The 14,524-nt window shown below is 39.5% G+C and overlaps 1 protein-coding gene across 1 annotated transcript in view; it reads right to left on the bottom strand.

Annotated features, from left to right (window-relative positions):
• Positions 1-14,524, bottom strand: part of ryr2a (ryanodine receptor 2a (cardiac)) — a 114,377-nt gene that overhangs the window by 91,042 nt on the left and 8,811 nt on the right. Inside the window, exons 4-16 of the mRNA XM_062443053.1 lie at positions 13,195-13,359; positions 12,273-12,394; positions 11,019-11,202; positions 9,903-10,038; positions 8,341-8,436; positions 7,800-7,918; positions 7,390-7,523; positions 6,988-7,229; positions 5,463-5,655; positions 4,891-5,095; positions 4,472-4,576; positions 497-600; positions 199-282 (exon numbers count right to left, since the gene is read on the bottom strand). Of these exons, the coding sequence (XP_062299037.1) occupies positions 199-282; positions 497-600; positions 4,472-4,576; positions 4,891-5,095; positions 5,463-5,655; positions 6,988-7,229; positions 7,390-7,523; positions 7,800-7,918; positions 8,341-8,436; positions 9,903-10,038; positions 11,019-11,202; positions 12,273-12,394; positions 13,195-13,359 (1,889 nt within the window). The remainder of the gene's footprint in view (positions 1-198; positions 283-496; positions 601-4,471; positions 4,577-4,890; positions 5,096-5,462; positions 5,656-6,987; positions 7,230-7,389; positions 7,524-7,799; positions 7,919-8,340; positions 8,437-9,902; positions 10,039-11,018; positions 11,203-12,272; positions 12,395-13,194; positions 13,360-14,524) is intronic.

Genomic DNA, 14,524 nt, shown 5'->3' with positions numbered 1-14,524 from the left:
TGGGCCAATATATCGATATCAGAATTTGTTTTTACTCCCTGATATCCGTATCGGCCCCCGAGAATCCAGTATCAGTCAGGCTCTACTATTAATCATCTCGTGAAATGTCCCATTGTCCTAATCGGTGAATCATTACATCATGAATAGTGTGAGTCATGGCATTTCTTATCTTATGTATTAATGTTTGAGGTAACTCACGTTGAAGACAGTTTCATACTCTTGACTTTCTCTACGGCGTGTTCATCTGCAAGGCCGACATGGCAACCTAAAGCCAGGAGAGTTCTGTAAAACACACACGCACACACACACATACACACACACGTTACCATCAACAACACTTCTACTTCAGCACCTAGTCTACAGAAAGAAACTCCAGAGTTTACAGTGAAATAAACAGTGAACGCTTCATGAGTGGTCAGGGTTGAACGGTGTCACTGATGAATATTAGATCTAAATGTCACATGTCATGCTGTATATCGCTGCAGGGACGCATTACTTGAGAGTCTCCAGAGACATCTGAAGGTTGTAGCTCCGTTCCTGTTCGGGAAGCTTGGAGAACTCCACCAAACATGGGTGCTGCCGCTTGTTATCATCTCGCACCTGAAACACACATAAACACACACACACACAGGAAAGAACAGGTGAGGATAATAAGGGAGTGTTGCTTGGCATCCTTTGAACTCAGGACAACATGAACCAGGGGACAGCAGGCAGTGAATGAACTGAAATGACATCCAGGTAACTATATGAAGCTTAGCGAAAGTTCAGTCAGAAGACTCTAAACATACAGGCATAACTGGTAAACTTCTGCCTCCTTCAAGCATGCTCATCTATAACCTAGATTTCTATGTCTAGGGCGTTATTCCAATTGTTGCCAGTCACCTGCCAATCTCAGCAACCAATAGCAAATCGCCACACTTCAGCCTGAGCCTATCATCCTGTAGCGGCCCGTTTAAATGTGCCTCTCTCCCTTTGCTTCAGTCCTGTCATACAGCTGTTCCTGCGCCCCACCACCTCCCCATCTCCGCCATTCTCTACAGGATCTGCAGTCTATTCCCATCTGCCATCTTCTCTTCAGTCTCATTAGCAATCACCATCACCAGTGTCTGGACTTCATGGGGGATCTACATATATATGCAGCCGTTCAGAGATGATTCCTCATGGAGTTCAAGCGCCAAAGACTTTGTCATCACTAAGATTTTGCTCATTACATATTTACAATAAATATCTTTCTATTTACTTGTCTCTCCTGATTGAAATTTTAGTCCTCTGCCCTCTAACAGCTACCATTATTTACTACTCGGGATGTGACGTATTGTATGTAAATATACAGATACTGGGTCTGGCTCCTAACTGGGCAAGAAGTGAGGACCCACCTGTGGCTGCTGCTAAGCCTTAATCACAGGGGTTTCAGGCTATAACAGCTGTAGTAAGCAATGAATGAGCCACAGAGCTGCTTATGAGCATCTGACTGACCGGATTTAGTTAAGATATGACTGCAGAGTCTGGAAAACTCTGAGTTTAAAGGAAGATGCATCACTGATGGATTTTATAACTGAATTAATGAGCACCATTATCATGATGGACAACCACCACTGCTGCTTTTTCTAGTCAATCTGATATATTCTCTTCTTAGTTCTCTTCTCGTTTTAGGTAAAAACTCCTACTTTATCAAGACAGACAGTGTGACAGTGCACAAACAGACAGTGATGAATGTTAAGTTGGTCTCATTTAATTCCTATTAGGTAACGTGTACTTATTGCAAAGTGTTTTTCTGGATATTGATGCATCACAAAATATAAGGAGTGAGACAGCTGCTGTGGTTATTACTGTGTTTTGTTTGGGGGGGGGGGGTTATTTAAATGCTGTTCTGATATGAGAAGAATCTCTCTGACACAATAAATCAGCTCATTCACAGTGTTCCATAAATCATTTAACTCACTTTATTTTCTTTATCCCTCCTATTGTGTTCAAGGTTTGTACACCCTCAGTGTGTTTGAATTCATTAACAAGCACTGAAAAAGTTCTGATAATCATCCAAGTAAAGTATCTTATCTGCTCAGGAACTTATTATTCATCCATCCATAACTATGATATATATATACTTACAATTCATCTATTTAATTGCTTATGACCGCCACGTCCAAACTATTCCATAAAGGGTCGTGCGTCTGCAGGTTTTTGTTCCAACCAATCAAGAGCACACATGATTCAACCAATCAGCTGTCTGAAGACTGAGATCAGCTGATTAAATGAGTCAAGCCTGGTGTGTTCCTGCTTGGTTAGAATGAAAACCTGCAGCCATATGAACATTTATGGAATAGTTTGGACACGTCTGGTTTATGATGAGCACATCTGTTGTGTTATTTGGTCGTGTGTGTGTGTGTGTGTGTGTGTGTGTGTAGCTATGTATAATTACATATGTATCTATGTAATTGTGTATGTGTGTGTGTGTACAGCTGTGTATATTTATGTATATATCTGATCATGTTCGTGTCCTTTGTTTTAATAATAATAATAATCCAGGATACTTTGTGTCTCTTTGTCTCTCCTCCTGCTCACAGCTGCAGTCCTGTGCAGTGTGCTCATCAGCATCACATTTTTGTCCCTCTTGGGACACGATGACACAGCTGTGGTGTCTTCAGTAAAAACAAACGTCGAGGAGAGAGCGGTCCTGGCATTTCTCCAGAGAAGTGCAGCACACACCGCTCAGGTTTATTTTTTCTGACTGTCCCCATTATGGTCAGCTTCTTTCACAGCAGGTCTTGGCCGAGGGCATGAGAAATTTAAAAAAAAAAGTAGCATGTGATGTTCTAACCCTCTGTCATTTCCAGCACCACACGCATGCCCTGAGTCTACTCTGGCACAGCTCCAGCAGGTTGGGATGTATTGTCTAGATGGACAGCATCTCTGAATGTAACCAACCATTCATCTGCTGTGACCTCAGGCCCTGGATTGTAGGTCAGTGACTCTCACTCTACCACTTAGTCCAAAACATCTTTTATGGGTGCATATTTGTAGTTGTCATGACAAGCCAGTGTTGTCTCATGACTGTCAAATTGAATAACTCTCAAAAAATATGAATGGTTTGGAGGGACATAGTAGCATGGGTAAAATAGTCCGGCCTGTGTCAGCATCACATAAACTAAAAGTGGCCTCATTGGTGGATTTGTAAAGCCCAGAATGTATCAGCAGTCCCATGAAACCCTAGATGTGGCATGTGTCAATCTCCCCTCAACTGTTTCCCAACACTTCTCTGCCCTCCATGTTGTTATGTCAATAATAACCTTTTCTATATAGTATGGTATAAAGAGCTCAATGGTAGATTGTATGTCTTTGACATGTGAGACAGCATACCTTATAGGATGTTTGGTCATTTTGATGATATTCTGCCTTAAAAGACCAGGCCATTTTTTTTTTACGTTACTGTCTTTCTTTGAGCTTCTGAGTCATGAGTCTCCATCAGAGCTCTCTTCATTGTACTCACATTTAACATTATCCTATTTCCAACACTTCATCCTCTTTTTCACATTCACCCTGCACTCCCTCCTCCTCTTCATGATCAAATATATACATTATCAAGAGCTTTTTGACTTGTGAATCTTTTGCTGGTGTCAGCACCTGCACATGCTGCTTGAGATGTGTGTAAGTCCTCAAACAGGTTTTACTTATAGCCATTTGTGTTACCACTCCCCCACACACTAAATATACAGCACTTTGTCTGCGAGAAGGAAGTGGTTCCCATAATAATAACAGCATAAAAGTATACACAGTGACAGATCAAAGGGTGGGTGTGTGTGTGTGTGTGTACATGCGCACGTGTGTGTGTGTGTGTGTGGTCCCTTATATTTGTATTGTATCTATTTATTTGCTGTCTCTTCTATTTGTATCCTTTCTATTTATTTATTAGGGACTACGGATGCAAATTAGCAGCTGTGCTATGATATATATGTGTGTGTGTGTGTGTGTGTGTGTGTGTGTGTGTGTGTGTGTGTGTGTGTGTGTGTGTGTGACGTGTGAAGAAAAGTAGTTGTGTGTATGGAATCATATGTGCTGCGTGCCACTCTACAACTGAATTCAAGGTAATGCACTCTCTTAACATTAAACATGATTGTAATATTATTATATAATATTATCATACAATTATTATAGGATTTTATAACCATGGTTTTTATTTTTTTGTAATGTTTTGTTATTCATGAAGGTTTGGTAACATTTACTATGTACTTCTCTGCATAAACAACCTATAATTACTACCAGGTCAAATTTGATCCATAACACCACAGATGTAATCTTTTTTATAGTCATTAGAAAAGAAAAAAAATGTGTTTTTTTTGGTATAATATATAGGCTATTGTTTGAAAATATAATGTTTTGAGCAGGAAAAAAATGTACATTCCACACATCTAAACACAAATTTGACTCAAACACAATAACGTGTAGAGTTTCGGGGTGTTTGTCTGATACTCACTGCACCAAACGTCCAGCCCAAATCTATCTTATTCATCACCCACAGCTCATGGATGTTTTCTGCCAGCTTCTCCCTGATCCTCTCCAGGTGAGGGGGCAGAACAATCTACACACACACACACACACACACACACACACACACACACACACACACACACACACACATAGTTGCATAGTTTCCATCATTACACACACTATTGCTTCAGCCTGGCCCGTGAAAGGCTTTGTCATGAAAAGTGGGATTATGAAATAAGTCATTAAAACAGAAAACATTTAAAAAATAAAACTGATGAATAATTTAAATATATTGGTTCATTTTACGATTTCATACTTATATTAAACATTTCCTGCACTTGTCTCTGTAAATGAGCTCTCCTCCAACCCAACCCGACCCTGACAGTGATCTGCACTGATCTGTACCTGGCTGGTGTCTACAGGTGTGGGAGTGAATGCTGCCTGGCTCAATGTGACGGTGGGTCCCAGCAGGTCTCTGGCTGCGGTCTGGTCCTGACTGGCCTCCAGCTTTAACTTCTCTCTGGGTAACACCGCCTCATAGCAAGGAGCATAACCTGGAGGTGGGAGGAACTTAAACTCTCCATGACGACCCCCGAGGAGGAACCGGACCCTGCAGAATGACATGTGACAGGAGGGAAAGACATTATGGTAAAGACGGGATGGGAAAATATATTTTTCTTCCTCCTGAAGTGAAAGACCAACCATCAAACCTTGTTACCAAGTTAGCTTGCAGAGTTTCCATTAGACTCTTATCTTTTACAGATAAGCAATCCATTCATCACATGTTTAATATACATTAAAAATACATGTAAATACCTAGATAAATAAATACCATCAGGTAAATTAAGGCTTTTTAGTGTAAATGCCTGGCAATAAAACAGTTTACTCTTGAAAATGGAAGGTCCCTGCCATTTTAAAAACATCTCCTCTGATACAGGATAACATGCAATAACTAGATTTTCATTTATATCACTGACTTGACTCCGGCGGAGAAGCTAGCCACAGGGAAGAACAGGCCGTCTGTGTTGAAGTTCTCAAACATGCCCTGAACAGGCTGGCCGTTGATCCTGAAGGAGATACTGGGCACGCTGAGGTCCAGGCAGCAGCTCACTACGTCCTCTGCTCTCAGAAGATGCTGATTGGGTGAGCTGACGGTCCGTGCAATGCAGCCTGCACAGGATTGGTGGAAAAGACAGTGGAGCGCAGAGTTTTGGTTGAGTTTGGAGTTGACTTCATAGTCCACAAAATGTGCCATTTAAATCTTTGATATCATTTAAAATTGAAATCTCCCATCTGAAATGATCTTACTCAATATTCATCATTTCATCTAAGCTGAATTTGTTTGTGTAAAAGAATCAAACCCAGCATATGCAGTGAATATTTCTCATGACATACAGTGTTGGTGGTAATGCTTTACTAAGTTATTAAGTAACACGTTAGAGTACTTGGATTACTTTTTTGATGTAACGAGTAACCTAACACGTTAGATCCGCAAATTAAGTACTCAGAAAGGTAATCGGTTATTTATTTATTTAAAAAAATATATATATATTTTGGGCTTTTTTGCCTTTATTTTGATAGTAACTGGCAGATATGCTGACAGGAAACAGGGAGAGAGAGAGGGACATGCGCTCTAACCACCAGACTACCAGGGCGCTCCTGTTATTATTTTTAACCAACTATTCCTTTAGCTACCTTTTTACCACAAGAAAAGAAAATCCGACACAAATTCACACTGTTACTACTTTCTTGGCAGGCATGCACCTGGCTATGTGCTACGGTTATATCACTGGGCATGGGTACGGCAGCTCAGAAGGGACAGCATTCACTTTGTGGAAATATTTACATTATTTTGAAGTTGTGGGAGGAAATAAGAGCAAGAACATCATAGTAACATATAAGTTGTGACCAGGTAACAGGAACTCTACTTCAAACATGAAGAAGCATGTGTTTAGAAAGGTATGTAAGTTACTTATTACATACACAGTACCAGTCAAAAGTTTGGACACATTATTATTGTCTCATTGATGTGAATGGGAAAGTGTGTCCAAACTTTTGACTGGTACTGTATATTGCACTTTTACAGTTTTTATGTAAAGCTGTACAATAAAGACTGTAAATGGGACATTGTGTGTGTCATTCCTGCTATTAGTGTAAAGATTTACAGATTATGATCCAGACTTGGCTGTGTGATGATAGTACAGTCATTATATTTAAAGGAGGTCTGGACTAAAACAAAGTAACACTAAAGTACTCTAACCAGTTACTGTTCTCAGAAGGTAATGCTGGAATGTAACTAGTTACTTTTTAAAAGCAATAATTTTGTATTGTTATTAGTTACTTTTAAAAGTACCGTTCCCCAACACATCAAATATGTTAATATTAGTATCTTGTCTGAACAAAGATGAACAAATAGTATGATTATTATATAGAAGTACAATGAAATGAACAGCTTCTATTGTATGATCTTCTCTTTTTCAAACACACACATAATCCGCTCACCTGACCAAAGATGGAGTCCATCAAAGCCGTAAGAGTAGAGGTCATCACCCACCCCATTGCCTCCCCACCCCTCCCCGCCGCTGGGGTAGGGTGCGTAGCCGTTGGTGTTGGCCCAGCCCACCCTGAGGTGAGTGGCCTCGGCTGTGACGAACGGTAACGCCTGGTCCACGATCAGCTCGTAGTACCACTTTTTGTACTGGGCCGAGCCGTCGCTGACACCCAGGAAGATGTTGGGTCGCATGCTGTTAGGAAGCGAGAAGATGGAATACTGTCACTGAGCAGGAAAAATGACCTGCTAGTGTGCTAGAATGACAACTTCTGTCCATTATGTTTTTTTTTTTATGCCACAAATCTGCATGTGTGTGTGTGTGTGTGTGTATGTGTGTGTGTGTGTGCGTATACCTGCTTACGTGGTTGATCAGGCGGGTCTGCAGTAACAGATCTCTTCCTGGCAGCAGGTTGTCACAGATCAGGTGCTGGTTAGAGCGCACCGCCACACCGTGACACACACACAGCGAGCACAACACATCCAGAACCTAACACACCACAAAAACACATCGCTGTCGTCAATACATCACCGTCACAGTCCAAAACGCTCACATGCAAAACACCTACTGGCACACAGGTGGAACTGCAGGATTCCTGATGGATTGATCTCATTGGGACATTTTTCACACCACACACAAATAACCATGTGGATTATTTGCCTGCAACTTTAAAAACTGATTTGGAAGCTTTTGTATTGGAAGCTTGAATACCTGTGTGGAACTTCTGTTATAGATATACATATGCCTGTGTATATCTGCCTGCACCTTGTGGTTGCGTCCGTGCTTGTCCAGTAGAGATATAATTGATTTGATGTGTCCTTCTTTGATTATGTTGAGTGCCTCGGGACTCTCCACCAGCACACAGTGAAGCACCTCCAGTATACCTGCATATACAGAATATGGCAGTAAGCAATCAAAAGCACATCAATATTAAAATGCCAGCAGGAGAAGATGAGGAGACTGGGCGAGGCAGCCCGATATACAACAATATAAAAGATGATATTGTAAAGCCATTATAAAAGGAAATAAGTTATCAGTAAAAAGCTATTAATTTCATGATCGTGTGCAGTTTTTATGAAAGTAATAATAATTATAACCAATAGATAACCAGTAAAATGTAAAATGAGCCCTCATTATCAAACATGTTCTTGCTTTGGTTCTCTTTCTTAAAAATTCAAACTGACTGAGCTGATTCATTGTCCAGGATTGCTAACATCCCCCACCACACCTACTGCTAGTTTGATTTCATGATGATTGAATGGTGATCAGTCATCAATAATTCCATATAGCGACAACCTTGACCTACCAGATGAGGCTTCAAGTCTCTCCAGTCTGCTAATGAGCCAGTCCAAGGAACCAGAGAACTGGGCACAGTTCTTCCTGTTTCCTCTGATCAGTGCAGCTGGGAGGAGCAGGGTTAGGTGGAGGACAGGGGACAGGAGAGGACAGGAGAGGACAGGAGAGAAGAAACATGACATGCTGTTACTTGCGTGCATTGGGCGCAATTTTTTCTTTGTTTTTGTTCCTTCATCATTTCTATTCCTTTTCTTTATGTCGCCCTCATCTACACTTGTTCTGTCTTATTATCAGTTTGTCAATCAACTGTGAGGCACTTTAAACCTCATTAAGCTGCATGAAAGCTGCTATATCAATAAAGTTTGATTGATTCATTGATTGATGTTCTGTAATAACCCACATAACTGTAGAGACAGACTATTCCGACATGTCTTTGTTGATCTCTGTCCTCTTGTTGCAACCATTTATATTCTAACCTCATCTTTCCATGGAGTTAATTATCTGGCACTTTCAAAAAATACTTTGCAGGTGATTGGATGAACTTCTATCACTGTCCTATCTCGTGAGGCAGTTAATTCCCAAGATTGTGAGATCATGTGAGAATCCTCATAGGACGCTGATTGGTCCAAACCATCCGTGGTTCGGACAAGGACTGGGAGACATGGTCAGAATCAAATATCAATATTTTGAACCAAATAACTCTATTTTGACAATATTGAAGGGATCATTATTGGTGCTTTCACAAAATATCTACACAATGAGAATAGTAAATAATAAATAATCATCAGTAACGTGGATATATAATATACAATGAATAAGTGGATAAAGGCCAATAATAGAACAGTGTGTTTAGCTCAAAAAAATGACATTTTTACTGTAATGCAGCCTTTAAAAGCAGGAAAAGACAACACTTCTTCCATATCATGATATTATAAGAGTACAACAGGAAATTAAATAAGCCATAATGCAAAGATAAACAGTGAAATGTGCAATAAACACTCTCAGGATTCATGTCAATGTGCAATAAACACGTCATTATTTATGTCCAAGTGCAATACACTTAATACTTCATATTTAAATCTACACACGTAATATTTATTTTAAACACATAGTATTTATATATTTCTTTTACTTCTTATTTTTATGTTTCCTTTCCTTTTTTTTTCATTTTTCTTCGTGCTGCTTTTCTATCTTTTTAAATTGTATTGTAATGCTGCTGGATGCACAATTTCCCTGAAGGAACCTGCCCAAAGGGATCAATAAAGTTTTGTCTAAGTCTAAGTCTAAGTCTACGATGTTCAAAATGTAATAAGATACCTAAAAAATATCACGATATCTATATGATATTGATTTATTGCCCAGCTCTAGTTTGGACACAAGCGCATAACTTAACATCTGACGTGACTTGATGGATTCTTGCGTCGACTTGTGATCTTGAAATCCAGCTAAATGAATTATCATCTCTTTAAATAACGTAACGTAACGTAATAAACCCCTTTGTGCATACAATGCCTCTGGAAATGAAGTGTGGGCTATTATATTTCCAGTGTGTGTATGCATGTGTGTGTTTACCCAGTAGTTGGTAGAGGGAGTTGAGGATGGAACTCCAGGCCTCTCCAGCTTCTCTTCCCACTACCTCAGCAAAATGAGCTGCGCTGCTGTAGACGTGAAGCCGATCGATGCACTCCAGTACGAGGCTGATCATTCCCTACAGAGACACACGTAGCTGCTTTTACTGCTTTAATGAGATGATTCTGTTAATGGTGATACAATGAAATGAAACCAGTGATCTCCAGTTCTTTATTACCGCTTTTAGACAATATTGTGATTGATGAACCTTGTTAAAAATGATGTCACAATCGGGTCTAATCAACAAACACACAGTATCTATTGGACTCTTCCTGTATAGTAAACACTCTACCAAATAAATTCATTTTATTAGTAATGACCTCACATACTGTCTCCTGAAATTCCATATAAATCTATTTTCTGTTTTCTGTGTGATACACATGTTGGTGACACTTGCTAACAATGGCTGAGGTTGAAGTGTAAGTCATGACAGTCACAGTGAGCCAACAGACTCTCAAACTGAAAAAGCTAAATGGAATGTAGCCACCATTCATCTGATCATTTACACCTCTGTTGTTCCTTATTTCACATGTCAAATTGTCTACTGTGAAAAGGTTCTATCGTAGCTTCCATTTTTTTTCCAAATATGTTCATTAAAATCATTCTTGTTTTCATGTAGCACCAGCAAACACAAGCTGAACCTGCTGTAGACTGACAAAACAGCTGATTGACATGCAGATGTTGACCTACTGCAAACTGGAAACACATGAGTCTCTTCATTATTTCCAATGTGAGTGCTGTGCATGAAAACAACTGCAGTCCTGTCATACAGCTACTCACTTGAAAGGGTTTATTACAGCAGGGTTGTTTAATTTAGTTGTCAGTCTCGTCATGTGACTCTAACTGTGCCATCATACCGTGTAGGTGTCTGTATGAGACTCATGTACCAACTAACTTTGGGGAATTGTTAGGTATATTTTGTCCATAAAAATTCATTGCTAACATTATAAAAATGAGGTTATTTGATATTCTGTGATTGGAAAAAGTGGAGACAAAACTCAACAGTATACAACTTTGCAATCATGTGAGTTTAGGCACACGGACGGAGACATGTCCTACCTCCTCTTGGAAAAGGTTCTGTCGGTTCTTCAGAGCTCTCAGACGGTTCTGCTTGTCTTCGTGTTCTAGGTGATCTCCAGGTGGTTGGAAGTAGCCGATCAGATCCTGCAGACTCAGGCTGACGGAGTCGATCGGTAGATCGAAAGTAGAGCTCTTCCCCTTTTTTCTTAGAGTGTCCAGACCTCTGTTAGACATACAGCGGAGGGAAATGTCTTTATGCTCTGATGAGTTCTCATGTTTTACTACCTGATACTGCACATGCTGCAGTTACTGACTGTATTGACTGACACCTGACAATAAGAGGAAATGGTTGTTAGTGTCACCGTTGGTTTAGGTTTTTTTCATTAGATTAATTGAGATGCACATGTCTAGTTGATGATGCAGCTCAGTCTTTGGTATAATATTGATTTTTTTTCATCAGTCAGCCATGCTGCTACTCACAGCTGAGGATTTACATCTTATGTCTACATCATAATACTGAAAGCTCATTTATTTGTGGTTCACTGCATTGTATTATTGTACCATAATGAACTGTGACTCACTCCAGATTGGCTGTCTACACTGCATTCACCTGACTGGCCTTGCAGGGTTTACAAGTGCACGCTGTTGTCTGACTCTGCAGTATCTCGACGGCAGCAGTGTGTTCGCTGTGCACACGTAAAGCGAGAGCATCTGCTAAGCATTCAAATATAAATGCAGCGTGTTTGTTGCGTTGCATAAGTAAAGCTCATTTGTTGGTGTGGATGTCTTCCCTTTGTATCAAGCTACTCTAGCAGTATTCTACCACTATTCACAGAAGGAGGCGGCTCTCTTCTCAAATTAAAGGATTTCACCAAACCTTAAAGCAGGATTTAGCTTGGCTGCTGCTGATATACACTTAAGAGCAGCATATTTACTCTCAATTAGGTTACTATCAGTATCTCAAATTATGTTCATTACAGAGGAGCCAGCATTTCCCCTGAGCTTCATTTTGGATGATTACAGCCTTGCTACCCTTCAAGTGACATTTGTAGCATTTAAAGGAAATTGATGTACAGTTTATGTACACGAGCATGCTGTAGGATGCTGGTTTAGCTGGCATTCTGTGTTTTGGTGGTTTTATGTATATTTCCTGATGTCACGTGCACTTTTTTTAAATCATTATGCTGCTGCTGTTGTTTTTAATGCAACCTAATACACAACACAGCCTCTTTCTCTTCTAGTTTTTTTGTTACTTACAATACTTTGCATGTGTGTGTGCATGCAGTAATCCACCTGATGAAGAGGTTGAACAGAAACACAGTACTGCGGATGACTCTGGCAGTACGACTCTCTTCGTGTTGCGACCGGGACAGCGTCAGCCCGTCGTCCATGTGACCCTCATGGTGCATGATGGCCTGAAATAAGATGCACGTTTCTGAAAAAAACTCCGCTCGTAATATCACTCTGAATGAATCCAAGCACAACATTTTCAAAAAGCAGTGGAAATTATTTTCTTTCAAGTCTATTATATAAAACCTGAGTCGGCAAAATCAACAAGTGGGACAAAAAAAAGAGAGACTATCCCGGGATCATGACACCAAACATGAAGATGCTTCAATTCACTAAAATACCTCAAGTTAAAGTCACACAAACTGTTTTATGAATGCCGCTTTAAATGTCTATGATGAGAATGACCTTAAATTGCCAGGATATATTTCTTAATGAGGCATGCTTTTCGTGGTGAAACTTAATGATATGACCAGATGTAGGCTCCTTCACTTTTAGCCCAGGTCCTAACAACAACCATGAACTGCCTCACATACATGACCTGGCATGGATGCACCTTAAATCTACTAAAGGCTTCATTTCTTAATGTGTCGCTGCACCTGCTACCACTCTTTAGTACACAGGACAGGCCAGACATACAAAGTTGAAAAAAGGGGTTGCTGTGGTTCAGGAAGTAGAGCGGGTCGTTCACTAATCAGAAGATCACTGGTTCAATTCCCAGCTCCTCCAGTCCACATGTCTATATCCAAGATACTGAACCACAAATTGCTCCTGATGGCTGCACCATCCGTATATGAAAGTGTGTGAATGTGACATGTAGTGTAAAAGAGCTTTGAGTGGTTGAAAGACTAGAAAAGTGCTACAGTATATAAGTACAGTCTATTTATCATTTAAAAAGGTGCAGCATGGGTTTAACATTGTACGGTACCTTTCTCTGTACACCACCCATGCGAGCGCACTTGGCATCAACGGTCTGGTACGTGAGCCACAGGCAGGTGTCCACATGTTGGATGAAACACACAGAGTCACCGTACTTAATGTCAGGAACACCCATTCCATCCACCTCCTTCTTCACACCAGGGTCCAACTTTTCCTAAAAGAGAAAGAAAGGAAGAGTGAATATTATAATAAATGAATACAGATTAAACGTAACACAATCATTCAAATATATGTTCACCACTTACCACTTAAATTGGGGTGTTCTAAAACTTTTGACCGGTAGTGTATATATATGGGTCAATGACGTATAAGGATTTATTTAAAAATAATAAATATGGGAATATCTATTGCAGTAATTCAAACATTAAGAAAGGTTGAGTACACATAAATACATATTAAAATAGTAAATTAGGTGTTTTATGTGTTTTTCCATCTCGATGAATTAGAACTGACCTTAAAAAAGTCATGTGGTGCGACCGTGATCTATCTTAAAATAAATGAATTTAAGTGTTTCGAAACAAATTATTTGCATGTCCTTTAAGTTTTTGTAAATAATAATCTCATATTTATGTTCTATAATGTCACAGTTGCCTTCTGAAATGTATGTAAGACTTATTTTTCCTGTAAATTGCTTAAAAATGATTGAAAAAATTTAAAAATACAATTCAGTTAAGCATACTGTATCAGTGATTAATATTAAAAGTGATATTTTACTCTGAATTTAATACAGTTATTGGTTTTATTGGTCGCACCACATGATGTTTTGTCACTTTAAATAACAGAAAAATTACTAATAACTTGTGGTTTTTGAAAAGTTAAAGTGATTTCATATAAAGGAAAGGTACTACATATATATGGTATTTTTTTAAATCAATTTAAACCTTTTTCTAACTGAAAAAAATGCAGTTAGACTGAACATGTCATAGGCACGTCATTGACCCATATATATATAACAATATTGAGTGGGACTGGCACATCATGTGACTGTAAGGTGACCATGTGTATTTAACATGTCGACTGTACATTTTGTCTTTAGTCTGAAGAAGAGCAGAAGGCTTGAAAAATCACTTGTGATACCCAATCAAATGAAACCTGCATTGAGAGCTGCAGCATGCTGACTTACACATATTTCACTCACTAGTTGATAATAAATAGTTGGTAGTCATTACTTTACAAAACTGGACAATGCAAGTCAGATATTAAATAAAACTGTTGCTGTACTAATGTGCAATATGTGTGTCCAGTCAGCTCCTGTTCTGAAGCTGACACCGCCCACTTCTACAACTCAAGTAGAACTCACAGGTGCAGCTCAGCAGAGG

Source organism: Scomber scombrus, chromosome 21 (genome assembly GCF_963691925.1).
Source record: "Scomber scombrus chromosome 21, fScoSco1.1, whole genome shotgun sequence".
Taxonomy (NCBI): Eukaryota; Metazoa; Chordata; class Actinopteri; order Scombriformes; family Scombridae; genus Scomber; species Scomber scombrus.
Note: the sequence above shows the minus strand (reverse complement) of the source record. Positions and strands in the feature narration are given on the sequence as shown.